This window comes from Crotalus tigris, unplaced genomic scaffold (genome assembly GCF_016545835.1).
Source record: "Crotalus tigris isolate CLP2741 ecotype Arizona unplaced genomic scaffold, ASM1654583v1 scf7180000023589.2044511, whole genome shotgun sequence".
Lineage (NCBI taxonomy): Eukaryota > Metazoa > Chordata > Lepidosauria > Squamata > Viperidae > Crotalus > Crotalus tigris.
Window position 1 is genome coordinate 386,506 of NW_024100062.1, and position 14,358 is coordinate 400,863.

Genomic DNA, 14,358 nt, shown 5'->3' on the forward strand with positions numbered 1-14,358 from the left:
TTTGGGTTCAAGATTCCTGTTAATGTAGCTCAAGCTCTCATTTACTTTTTCAGCAGCTGCATCCCACTGCTGCCTCATGATTAATCTGTGGTCAACTCCTAGAATCTCTTTTCATGAGCTCTTACCAAGCCAGAAATCTTTCATCCTATACTTGTGCTTATGTTTTTTCTTGCTAAATGTGGATCTTAACATTTCAGTTACTAAATACCATTCCTTTCATTTGGATAAAGCCATTAACTGGCAGTCTTTGGGTGCAGTCGTAGAATGAATTGTGAGCCCATCTAACAGAGGCATCATATAACTCATTATTTTATCAAGAAGAACATGTTGAAGATTTTCTGAAAATCCAGGTAGGCGGCATATTGCATTCCTTGATCAATTGAGTTAGAACGTGAATTCTAGAGCTATTTTTAAACTGAGAGAATTTTGAACCAGGGCCTATAGAAAGCACAGTTTGCTGGTAAAATAGGATGATTCATTCTGTAATCCCACTGATCAGGAATCTGAAGCAGGCAGATCAGTTCTGCTCTCACCTTTTATATAAAGGGCTATAGCATATCATGCTTGTTTATAATGTGTTTATAATGTAGGGAGTTTCTTATCCTGTTTTGCGAATCCCCATTGTAACTGTTTGTGAAATTATTCTTGAGACGAAAAGCATTGGCAAAATTATTGCATTAAGGAATTCCACGAGGAGCCAAATTAGGCAACTCTCTTCCTTTATTCTAGCCTTGTAGAAGATCTGGAAGCTACTTTTTAGGAAACCAGATATGATTATGGTTTTGTTCCATGCAACATTTAGGTATAATATAGTTTGTTTCTAAATCTGAAGCTGGATGCGAATGGCTAGGAAATTCTCCAAATTCTAGTAACAGTATGTCTCTCAATCAAACATCTGACATTCATTGCACACAGGGCAATTCAAGGGAGTTTTGTGTAAGAGATAAAGGGAGTGTGGATTGCAGAGACTATAATACTGTAGTGTGTAACTGATTGTAGTTGTTCTCCTTTTGCCTTAACAAAAGCTAAGCAGGGCTAGATCTGGCTAATATTTGGATGGGAGACTATCATTCTCAGGCCTGTAGGTTAAACCTGGAAGTTGGAAAAACATTCTGGAAGAAATCAGAGGCAAACCACTTCCTAATTCCTGCCAAGAAAACTACACCAAGGGAGTCTTTACTTTTATTGGCTCTTTAGAGTGTGGGAAGTGTTTAGCCAGTTTCAGGAAATGTTCTAACTTACATATGTCGTCTGTCTTGCATGTTTTTCTTTTAAAATTAAAATACAACCAGGTATGAACCTCACAGGACAAAATCATGCCATTCATTTCCATAGCAGTAATTCTTTAAGAATAGCCTGCCATAAATTCTGAAAGTACTTTATATGACACTTGTCCCACCTCTTTTAAATCCAGTTCAGAGTATGAGCTAGAAGGAAGCTCCTAGTGACCAGCCATTACCTAGAAATCAAGGATTGGACCTGTCCAGTGAGCCAACCTTCTGCTACACTGTGAACAAAAGCACATTTGGCGTCTTCTAATCACAAATAGATGGGTCAGCGCACAATTCCTAAAGCCTAAGTATTTGTGTTATCTGAATTCATTCACGGTATCAGAGATTCCAAAGGCTTACACTTACATGCTTATATTTTGCCTGTGGTCTACAAATAGTTAGCTATATTAATCCCTAAATATCCTTGACAATCAAAGTCTTTGATATTTCAAAAGTTCAGGAAGTGTTGAATGTAATTTTGCCAATTCATAGGATATGTCTGCCCCTAAAGCAAATATTGACGGATTCCACACAATAATGATGTGAGTACCCTAGTAAGATTAGAAGGTTTTTGTACATTCTATCTTTGTGTCATGCTGATTTGTTCATTGAAACTCAGCTGCACTTTCCTGCATCCTGAAATGTTTTGTTTCAATCAAATGAGAAGCAACACTAGTTGTAGAAATTGTGGGTTCTTGGGATCTAATGTGTAAAGACATTGTAATATGTGACGCTGAATACTTTCTTGGTTGTATCATGTGGCATTTAAAACAGCTACCTTCTTGTGTTGGGAGCATGAATGGAAACTGCAAGTCTGTTAAACTTTAATCTTTTTTTTAACTTAAAAGTACTTTATTTTATTAGTAGTAACCATAGATTATAGCCCTTCTAGATCACGTTTGTTTTGTTTTTCAGCAATTGGTTGGCAATGAGTTTCTTCAGCTTGGTAAGGTCACAAACAGCAATAATAATGGGGAGATGGAAAGGCTTAAGGCCCTTTTAGAAAAAAAGATCTTCCTGTACTTCTTTTAATGACTTTCCTAAATTGGAGATTCCCAAACTCAGAAAAGGACATTGGCAAAAATTGGTGGAGAGATGGGAGATAGTTCCAGTATTAGACTTTTTTTTTTTTTTTTTTTTTTTTACTGTTTCTGGCTTTAGGATGGGAATGGCTATGGATCCTGGAATGTTCTCTTCAGGTCCTCAGAGTTTTAGTGTTTTTCTTTAGACATAAGACAAAAATGAATTCTGAATATTTGTAATTCCCAAGACTCCAGAGGAAATGATAAAAGAACCAGTCCGACAAGAAAGTAAATAAATAAGATGCATTATTTGTACAAAAAAAATATATAAACAAGTTTTTTTTTTAAAAAAGGGGGGGGGAGGGGAGCTGCCTCCTGTAGTATTTGTCAACCTTAACAAGAAATTTACATGGATGCTGCCAAGTCACAATTCATGAAACATTCGTAATTACATTCATAGGCTGCAAGCCTTCGCAGAGTTATAGACATGTCCATCAGAGGATCCTGGCTGGGGTTTGCAAATGGGACAGAGCAGCTAGCCAACTCCTGGGGGGGGGGAGGCAATCCAGAGTTGGATAGAGCTCGGCTGAAGTCGGAACTAAATCGCCTGCCTTTGCTTCAGTTCAGGTCTCTGGGCTGCAAGAGCATTAATGGTGCTGACAACACAAAGATGCACACCTTGAGTTTGTGCTGAAATAAACAGAGAAGCCAGCTTCTTCGGGAGCCTCATTCACATTTATATTCAAGCCCCCCCGAAAAAACCCCACTGCACCCATTTGAATGCTGAAATGAATGGATTCCTTTCACAGAGAATTTCCAAAAGGCCACCATCCAAAAGAGTTTAGCTGCTAAAGTCTGATGCTCTAATGAAAATCTATTTATTTTTCTACTGAGAAAAAACAGCAACCACATTTCTGCTAAGGAAAAGTGATCTTCTGTTTGCAGAGTATAACCTTCCTCTCCATGCCTTCCCGTCCCCCCCCCATACCCTGTTGCAGTTTTCTCTGTATGAAATGAATGTAGTCAAGGTTAAACACAAAAATAGGGAGCAGACAATACATTGTCACTGTTATTACAAAAACGTAGCAGATGCATTACAGAAGAATCCCTTTTCCCCTCCGCCCCCCCCCAATAGTTTCATCTGGACAAAATAATGTACAATTATTCATATTGCACTTTTTATACAAGAAATTCTAATAAATATACACAAATGATACATTTACATTAACATAGAAAGACATTCTCTTCTTCTTTTCTTTAAATAAATGTTGCATTGATTCATAGCAACGCAGTTAACTCAGAAACCCATCTGAAAAAGAGAGCAAATTCTCTGCCAGATACATTTTGGAAAGCCCAAAACAGAAGGCAATTTAAATCTGGCGGACCTGACATTGACCTCATCAGAGAACTTCCAGACTTGTTTTAAAATATACAGGTAATAAAAAGCTGCAACCTGTCAATGCTACCTTCAACGCACATTTTACGATTGAATACCAGCCAAGGTTCCTCTGAAAACACACCCAAGGAGCAGCAATGGCCTTTTATAGTGCTCGTGCTCAACTGAACCCCCAGAACTGAAGACTCCACTTACTCAACCTGAAGATGTTTGGGGTACAAAATGTGCAGCACAAATCATGATTTTTGTTTGAAGACCCTTCTCTGGAAATACAAAATACCAGTTTTGATTTACAGATGCTCAATCCTTCATCTTGCTAAAGCCCAGCTTTGGATAATTACTAGAGATGTGCACCCACTGTACCTTGGAGAAATCAGCACTGGGTAAAATCATCACGCCTGCCAAATGTTGTGTCAAAGTCAGCCCCCAAAGCAAGACAAACCAATCACATGCTTCTTCTATCACTATTGTGTCAGGGTCTGTGGGAACCAGCTCATTCATTTGCTCAGCTTTTGGACTGGACTCTGAAAGGTGTGAAGGACATTATAGACTTGATGGCTGCCATACAGACTGCCTTTCCTTGTCCTTCAACAGCAGGTAGGAAATATAGTATGTAGCCTGTTTGAGTTGTGTCATGGGGCAACCCATGTTTCACAACAGGCCTTCCAAAACAACCCTTTACTCTTCATTAAAACAGCCCATCATTTTGCAAATTCCGTCCCATGAAGGAATTGATTTGCACTGCAATTCTAAAGGTAGCCACAGTGGGGGTTTTTTAAGGCTCATGGGGGTATCTGGAAAAAAAGAATACGGAACTACTTTAATGAACAACAAAGATCTGGAACCTGTGTGAGATTGGAACCATCTCTTAAAGCAGGGGTCTTCAAAATGGCCCTTTTGTGACTTGTGGACTTCAACTCCCAGAATTCCTCAGCCAGGCACGCTGGCTGAGGAATTCTGGGAGTTGAAGTCCACAAGTCATAAAGTTGCCAAGGTTGGGGACCTCTGCTCTACAGTATTTTCCTTTTCCCAAGAAGTCCCTGCAGATTTTACTCCACTACTCATTGATGATGATAGGTGGTGGTTTTCATTTCCATTTCAAGGCATGACATCACAGAGTGCAGTTATCTTCCCGCCAAAGTGGTACCTATTTATCGACTTGTATTTGCATGCTTTTGAACTGCTAGTTGGGCAGGAGCTCAGGTGAAGGAGGCTAAATGAAGGGGCATTATAAGATGGCTGCAACAGCCCATCAATCAGAGCTACAAAGAAGTGTATTTCAGAGCTGCCGTGATTTAGCTCCAAGCAGTTCAGCACCGTTTGTGAACTTTAACCTGTTTAATTAAAAAAAAACCCTTTTTTTTTTGAGAGGATCACGAAATGGGATGCACCTATATTGATTGTCTTTCTTTGTGTTATCTCCATCAAGTGAGAAAACAGTTCAGTTAATATATTTCATCATTCTAGAGGATGTTTATAATTTACATCTGCATTGTTCCATGTAGTGGGCATCATAGTAGCGAGGATTAATATGATTATTCTGCACAAGCAATCCATTTTAAACGTCATCTAATCACAAGGAATTTCTATGTAGATAATCTATACATAATTGTATGGATTGGGTTGTACTTCCATAGTGGAGAAGGGGTGATGCTGAACAGGTGTTGCCAATCTCTTTCAAAAAAAAAAAAAACATTTTTGGACAAATGAGTTTACTTATTCCTCTTACTGTTTGCCTCATAATTTCTCTTTCATTACTGCAAAATATTAGTGGGTTTTTTTACACTCACTCTGAATCATATGGACTACATAATCTTCCATCCCAATTTCTTCTTTAGTTTTGTTTTTTTAATTAGTTTCCAACTTCATTTCTACTAAAAAAAAAAGTTACTAGGAAAAATGCGATGGAAACCTCTTGAGTATTTCCCTCTACTTTCATCAGATTCAATATTAATCAAGAGTAATCAGTATGAAACTGCATATAGTATATTTAGTTATGTGAGTTTTTTTTAAATGAAATAAATTAAAAAGAACTCCAACCTGGATCACAAGGAATCAAAATGAACTGTAAGAGTTAATCTTTGGTGTGCCTTTTTTCCTAATCTGAATGGCATTGCTCCCCCTGCCTTTTAGACACATTATTAAAAATGCAATTTAATCTACTGTAGCATTCTGAGAGTCAAACTGTACCACCTGAGGATCACAAAAGCAGAAAATGCCAAACTGTAGCATAAAAAAAAGACATACAGCTATGATAATCTCATTATGGATACAGACAAGCCATCATTTCTTCAAATGTACGAACAATCAACCTCTTGGGAAGTATTGAGAGAGGCAGCGAGAACTTTACCACCCTCTTTCTTCCCCTTATTTCTAATTATATTTTCCCCAACTTAGTGGCCTCTGGATGTGTTGGCATAGGAAATCCCCATCACCATTGCCAATGTTGAGCCCAAAAGACCAGCTGTTCTTGCTGGTAAGCCCCTGTGGCAAAATTCCAAGAACTCACAAGTATAACACTGCACACTACCCACTTTCCGGGTGGTGATGGTGAGTGCAACATAATACATCCCTGTTTGGGAAGAGGATTCCCTACGAGCGTGCCAGAGTCAGCGCCAATGTTTGTTTTCAAGGTGGCAATCGTCCATTTTAATCTCTGCTTTCTGTGTCTGTCAAGCCCCATTCCGATTCACGTCCTAGTAATCCAGTTGGGTGTCTGGTCTCCAGTTGCTTCCACGTCTTTCTTCAGTCCGTCAAGGGCCCCCCAGTGATGTCTTCTGGAAGGTTCCATTTCCAACATGCTTTCTCTCTCTCTTTGTTCCTCTCTTGGCCTTCACCCTCATCATGAACTGTGACTCGCTGCATGTGTTTCCCATCATTAGGAGAGAAACCTTGTCAAGGTCATTTTTTTTTTAAGAAAGAACAAATGACTCTGTTAAAAGAGATTTCTTAACAAGAAAAAAAAAGAGAAGGGGGAGAGAAAGGAAAAATAAATAAATAAGTGGCAGATGAGGCAACTGCTTTTCCAATTTTCCTTTTCTCAAGTAGCTCTTCTCAGGAGCAGAGTAGAGCCAGGCCATCAGTTGCTAAATTCACTTTCTTTCTTTCTTTTGCTGCTGCCTTCATGCTTTTCCACACGTCCCACAGCAGCGTGACTTGAACTGTGCCAGTTGGCAGAGCTTTAACTGCTTCACCTTCTCACAATACCTGGTGGTATCTCTGCACTCAACTAGGAAAAAGGGGATGAGAATAATAAAAAAGGGGGGGATGACAAATCTTATCTTGAATCTTTCTGGCTGGCTAACTTTTAGAACATCTGTAGTTACTCAGATGAAAGATGATCCTGAACTTACGACATTCCCACCTCCAGAAGAAAAAATGAACAGGAAAAGAAATATAAACATGTACAAAAAGTCCAATAAAATGCGAAGGTGTCCCATCCTGATGACCTGGGATTGTCAGTTCCAGCTGAAACCAGTCCTAGTGATTTCCCCCTCCTAATAAATGTTTGAAGAGCCAAGGCTAATTAACTAACAAAATTAGTAGGTATCAATTGAGTTCTTAACCAAAAATAAGCAAAATATGTAAAATTATTTGAACCCTATTCTGCTTTATACCAAGCATTTTCTCTCGCATACGAATCACTTTTGTACATAGAAACACACAAGTACCAAAACTTTCATTTCCTTCCTTCTTTCCGCAGGATGGAGGTGGGACAAGTGGAAAGGGTAGATGTATGGGAAAGAAGAGAGGGGGGGGGGGAAAAGCAGTCTCATACAGAAAGTTCAGACAGATCTGCTCTATAGCAGCATGGAGGAGAATTGCTCTATTGGGAGATACTGAACACTCAAATGAAAAATAAAAATATTGGCTTATAAAATCTATGACCTTCATTGCCTAAATTGCCTATACATTTTAGCTCAGAATATGGGAAATAAGCAAGACGAAGGTGACCTTAGTATAGGAAGATATTTCTAACAGCAATTGATTCTCATTCCACTCACCTTATTATAAGATAGTCCTTGACTTATCACTTGGTGACCGTTCAAAGTTAACAACGGCACTGAAAAAATGTGATTTATGACCATTTTTCACACCTACAACCATTGTAGCATCCCTATGGCAGTGGTCAAAATTCGGATGCTTGTCAACTGGCTCGTATTTATGACGGTTGCAGTGTCCCAGGGTCATGTGATCACTTTTTGTGACTTTCTGACGATCAAAGTCAACGGGGGAAGCCAGATTCACTTAATAACTTCATGACCGACTTAAGAACTGCAGTGATTCACTTAACAACTGTGGCAAGAAAAGTCGTAAAATGGGGCAAAGCTCACTTACCAAATGTTTCACTTAGCAACAGAAATTTTGGGCTCAATTGTAGTCGTTAAATTGAGGGATACCTGTACTTGTAATGTATAAACAAAAGCACATGTAAAGTAATTGGAGATCTTTTTAGAGGACATTGAATGGAGAGAATGGGACACAACTTGTAGTAGGCATCAGGTAAAAACCTCTGATTATTCTTGTTAGGTGAGTGTAAGCAGTGTGGGTGGACAATTTTTTAAAATATTTATTCGGTGAAAGAAAGGATGGAAAAGGTCAAACATTTTAACAAATAATTTTAAGGTATTTCAAGCTATGATTTTTGTCTGGTTTAGCTAGTGACAAAGTTCTCTCTCTAGGAACTACTATTCCTAGGAGGGACTACAGAATTCTACTTATTGTAAAGTTTGGACATTGTATGGGAAGCTAGTTATCTTCTCAAGGAAGACAGATGAGAGTTTCATCACATACCATCTGATCAGAATCTGAGAGGCAGACTAGTGTAACTACATGCAGAAGAATTGCAATTACAGACAGTCCTCACTTAACAACTGTCCTGTATAGCGACTGTTCAAACTTTCAACAGTGCTGAAAAAATAGTCGGACAACCGGCCTTTGCAGCATCCCCATGGTCACGTGATTGCAATTTGGGCGCTTTTCAGTCACAAGGTTGTCATTTGCAACCTTCAAAGCCGGGCTTCTGACCGTGGCTCTTTTATGACTCCTGGACTTCAACTTCCAGAATTCCTGAGCCAGCATGGCTGGCTCAGGAATTCTGGGAGTTGAAGTCCACGAGTCATAAAAGAGCCAAGGTTGCCTATCCCTGACCTAAGTCAATGGGGAAGCCGGCAGGATGTTGCAAGTTGTGCTCACGTGACACCATGCTTAATGGCCATGGGTGAATCACTTCACAACCAGGATGGATCTGATGTTAAGTTGGGCACAGTCAAGTTGGGATGGAATTACTTAACAGTTAAGTAAAACATCACATGACTGTGCCCAACTTAACATCAGATCCAGCCTGGTTGTGAAGTGATTCACCCATGGCCATTAATCATGAGGTCACATGACCACAACTTGCCAGATCCTGCTGGCTTCCCCATTGACTTGGGTTGTCAGAAGCTGGCTTTCAAGATTGCAAATGGCAATCACGTGACCGTATTGCCAAAAGTACTGTTAAGAGTTAAGTGATGGAGCTGCTGGTCCCAATTTCGCTTGTTAAGTGAAAACTGCCTATACTTGTAGGGAGGAATGTGTGAATATCTCATAAGAACATGCATATTCAAATTGCTGCTTTGCGCGTTGACTAGGGTGTGAAATAGTAAAAACGTACTATTTTCGCATGGAGTGATGTTACATCTCTGCCAGTTAGCAGGTCTTGGTCTCCAAGCGCATAGGTGATCTTGCACAGGCTGGCTCGTGTGAACACGTACACATTCCACTCTTCTAGATTGGAAGCCATAGTTCCCACAGGTAGCAGTGCACAAAGTCCACAGACTGACCCTCCAGTGTACACCACAGGCATCTGTCCAGCAGTTCTGAGTGCTTAAAGGCCTTTGATGGAGAAAAAAATATATAAAATGGAAAAAAAACATCAATATTTGCATATTACCCTTTATGGAAACTGATTCAAGGTTATCCACGCAGGAGCTGGGATTAATTTCAGTGGTGTTTGGATCTTGAAATCACAAACAAAAATGGCTTAGAAAAGAGTACAGAAATAGTCCTATGGCAGGCTGGAGGAAAAGGAAGCATTTTACGCGCACATGTGCGCACGGATGCAAATGGAGCTGTGAGCACACGTGACATAAACAGGGTGGTGCTAGCATCTGTGTGACAATAGCACTGCCCTGTTTTCGCCACAGAGGCATTAGCACCGCCCTGTTTTTGCTGTGCGGCATCCTGTTTGCATAGAGGCGGCGGTGCTAGCCCCAAGTGGGTGTGCGTGCACGCACACACATACGTGCACTGGCCAGCCTGTTCCCTGGCCCAGTGGCCAGCAGGCCATGGCCCGGTAGTGGACCCCAGCCCACAGGTGGGGGTCCCCCAGTATAACATAATCCGATGTTGCTAGTCATGAAGCAAAGCCTCAGAATTAAAATGGCTTTTTCTGGAGCTTCAGCCATATGTCTGCTCTCTGTACACAGATAAATGCAAATATATTCAGACATTAGCAAGAGGGTAGAAAAGCATGTATTTTGTGGAAAAGGCTGATGGTTATGATGAAGAAAAAAAACCTATTGCAAAGAAAAAGCATACTTTCTCCTAAATCATTAGAACAAGGAGGGCACTGGAAACTTTTTATATAACCAGTGAGACAAAAGCATTCATTGTGATTATCAGTTATCATGTATTATGGTCTGAGAACCAAAACATAGAGCTTTGGGTATTTTCAAGGTGTCAATGGGACCTACCTTGGGAGGGAACTGCACTGGTCAGAAGGCACAGAGACCCCATCCCTGGTCTGGCAAAACACCTGCCTGTGCTGGAGTGCCAGACGAGATCCAATACAAGGCCCATTGCACTGTTAACAAACAAAGAAAAAACAAGACACCAGTTTGAACAGATATAAAAAAACCTCTTCACTTGCTGGCTGTGTGAAGTGGTAAGAGAGAGGATTTTCGAATTTGAGTTGGCTAGTGGGCTAAGCTACAATTCTAACATTTTGAATAGACACAAATAGGAAACTTTCAGAAAAGTTGTCATATTAATCTCCCTGAGTAAAGCTAGCAGTGTTGTGTAGCTTGCTCACTCATTCAACGGGTTAACCCCTTTCATAATTATTTGGTATTTTAGAAGATAGTGTCAAAATTTTATTTTAGAAAGGGTCACTCTATCTTGTCTGCTGTTGTAAATATTTTACAACAAATATTTATGACAACTGATAGGCAACCAGTAAAACAGAATTAGGGAAGACATGTTATGAATAATTGAAAGGGAAAAGATGATTAATGCTAAACGCTAGAAATTTAACCAATGTAGTTAATAAATGTACACAATCTTTTTTCACATGATAGTGGAAATAAACCTTCATTTGTGATTTAGATTGTATCCCTCTTCCCCTCTTTACAATGTAACATTTTACAAGTGCTTAGCATTAATCCTTAAAAGTCCCTGAGGAATGTTTCTGGAGAGCTACCAGGAATGGATCAATAAACTATGCTTAGCCAAAATTTATCCAGAAATATTTTAAGAAATACCCCCTTCAACAGGAAAGGATACAGCAAGTTAAGTTTTGAATACAGATTTGCCTCAAAACCTCACAAAAACAAAAACAAAACCACTGGGATAGAATATGATTTGGTTATAGTTCATTTCCAATGATCTTGTTCTTCTCCGAGAGCTCCATCCAGCCTAGTTAGAGTCTTTCTTTAAGGTGTTGAATTTGATTACTGAGGTTCTCTCCAGGTCTGTAAAAAGATTAATTACTGGGTATTTAAATAATGTGATGGTATTTGGGTACTAGTAGAAGCAATTTGACCAGCATCTGGGTTGTACCATAAAGTGGTAAGATCTGCAGGTGGCTCATTTCAAGCCTTATTATGCTAGGAGGATAGGTAAGAAGGAGCATTATCTTCTTAAAAATCTGATTTTTTAAAAAAAAGTTTAAATACATTTGGAGACTCTGGTATCAGAATGGAATCAATAGTATACTATTTGCAGTCTCATGGAGTGACCTGTGAGGCTGGAAGATCTGAAAAAAAAACAACCCTCATGATCCTGGCTTATTCAGGGATCATAGGATTGCAACATTTTTTTTTTAAAGCTGAAGCTGCACAAGACTTGGACATCACAACACTGGTATCAAAGCACAAACATTGCTCATCATGTTGTTTTCCCTAATGAAAACTGATTGAGTTACTAGTCTAAAATATCACATCATTGAACAGATAGTAGAAGGAAATTGAGAATTATCATCTTCTAGCATCTAACAGAGAGTTCTGACAAAATGTGATCCACTGGAGAAGGAAATGGCAAACCACTGCAGTATCTTTGCCATGAAAACCCCATGGACAGTACTAAAAGGCAAAAAGATATGACGCTGGAAGATGAGCCCCTCAGGTCGGAAGGTGTCCAATATGCTACTGGGGAAGAGCAGAGGGCTAGTACTAGTAGCGCCAGAAAGAATGAAGCGACTGGGCCAAAGCCGAAAGGACGCTCAGCTGTGGATATATCTGGTGGTGAAAGGAAAGTCCGATGCTGTAAAGATTTTTTCTCCATAGGAACCTGGAATGTAAGATCCATGAATCAAGGCAAGCTAGACGTAGTCAAAAAAGAGATGACAAGACTGAACATCGACATCTTAGGAATCAGCGAACTAAAATGGACAGGAATGGGTGAATTTAACTCAGATGACCATCAGGTATACTACTGTGGGCAAGAATCCCTCAGAAGAAATGGAGTAGCCTTCATAGTCAATAAAAGAATAGGAAAAGCAATACTGGGATACAATCCCCAAAATGACAGAATGATCTCAATTCGAATCCAAGGCAAACCATTCAATATCACAATAGTCCAAATCTATGCCCCAACCACTGGTGCTGAAGAGGATGAAATTGACCAGTTTTATGAAGCCCTACAGCACCTTATAGAATTAACACCAAAAAATGATGTCCTTATCATCATGGGGGATTGGAATGCTAAGGTAGGAAGCCAAAAGATAACCAGAATAACAGGCAAGTTTGGCCTTGGAGTACAAAATGGTTCAAAATTGGAAAAGGAGTCCGGCAAGGCTGTATACTGTCGCCCTGCCTATTTAACTTATATGCAGAGCACATCATGAGAAAGGCAGGGCTAGATGAATCAAAATTTGGAATTAAGATTGCTGGGAGAAATATCAACAACCTAAGATATGCAGATGATACCACTCTAATGGCAGAAAGTGAAGAGGAACTAAAGAGCCTCTTGATGCGGGTGAAGAAGGAGAGTGCAAAAGTAGGCTTGAAACTCAACATTAAGAAAACCAAAATCATGGCATCCGGCCCTCTCAATTCCTGGCAAATAGATGGGGAAGAAATGGAGGTAGTGACAGATTTTATTTTTCTGGGCTCCAAGATCACCTCAGATGGGGACTGCAGCCAAGAAATTAAAAGACGCTTGCTCCTGGGGAGGAAAGCTATGGCAAATCTAAACAGCATACTAAAAAGCAGAGACATCACCCTGCCAACAAAAGTGTGTATGGTCCAGGCCATGGTTTTCCCAGTTGCAATGTATGGCTGTGAAAGTTGGACCATAAGAAAGGCTGAGCGCAAAAGAATTGAGGCCTTTGAATTATGGTGCTGGAGAAGACTCCTGCGAGTCCCTTGGACTGCAAGGCGTTCAAACCGGTCAGTCCTAGAAGAGATCAACCCTGACTGCTCTTTAGAAGGCCAGATCCTGAAGTCGAAACTCAAATACTTTGGCCACCTAATGAGAAGGAAGGACTCACTGGAGAAGGGCCTAATGCTGGGAAAGATTGAGGGCAATAGAAGAAGGGGACGACAGAGAATGAGATGGCTGGATGGAGTCACTGAAGCAGTAGGTGTGAACTTAAATGGACTCCAGAAGATGGTAGAGGACAGGAAGACCTGGAGGAACGTTGTCCATGGGGTTGCGATGGGTTGGATATGACTTCGCAATTAACAACAACAACAACAAGCATCTCGGTCCCTCCACCAAGGCGTGAGAAAACAGCCACATTTTAATGCTGGCATGCCTCAAACTGCCCATGATCATTATTTCTGAAAAAGGCTAGGCCTCCAAGTAGTCTTCAAGGGCAGGTTGTGTAGAGAGCATTGCAATAATCCAGGAAGATTCACCACCAGTTTGGTTCATAGAATCCATGGATGTTTTGAGCTAGTTCTACAGAGAGGCATCTTCAACCAGCTACAGCTGCTCAGAGCTCAGGAGAGTCAAAAGTTGCAGCCCCAAATACAGAAGACCAGAAGGCTTAGCTTCTAATATTTATATCAAGCCCAGTCCATCTGAAAGTCTTGCATTGCACGCCAGTTTAGGGTGTCTCTTGGCACAATTCTAGTTTTTCCTGTGATTGTGCTTGAGCCCAAAGCACACACAACCTACTCTCTGATTGCAAATCTTCGAAGCATGGAGAAGAAAGTAAGGCCAACAAATTGGATGGACAGAATGGAAAAAAACCCAGTTATGCTGTTCTCCTCTTTGATTTTCATGAAGGAAAACCATGGTTAGGCTTATTATGTTAATGTTACCAATGTAACAAGGGTCTGGACATATTGCAAAAAAGATTTGACTCCCCCACTTCAGAGTGTAAGTAAAAAAAAATCTATTAGATTCCAAAACTGTGATGTCAAAAGTTCAACTATAAACACCAGCATAAGTTCTTTTTCTT

At 40.1% G+C, this 14,358-nt stretch overlaps 1 protein-coding gene across 3 annotated transcripts in view; it reads right to left on the reverse strand.

The window, feature by feature from the left end:
* Nucleotides 1-1,557: 1,557 nt before the first annotated feature.
* Nucleotides 1,558-14,358, reverse strand: part of ADAMTSL1 (ADAMTS like 1) — a 495,749-nt gene continuing 482,948 nt past the window's right edge. For 2 of the 3 annotated variants that reach the window (XM_039319407.1, XM_039319410.1), the window contains 3 exons: nt 10,427-10,536; nt 9,346-9,566; nt 1,558-6,918 (listed from right to left, as the gene is read on the reverse strand). In XM_039319407.1, coding sequence (XP_039175341.1) covers nt 6,812-6,918; nt 9,346-9,566; nt 10,427-10,536 — 438 coding nt within the window. In that variant the 3' untranslated portion in view covers nt 1,558-6,811. The remainder of the gene's footprint in view (nt 6,919-9,345; nt 9,567-10,426; nt 10,537-14,358) is intronic. The other variant, XM_039319408.1, reaches the window with a different exon arrangement.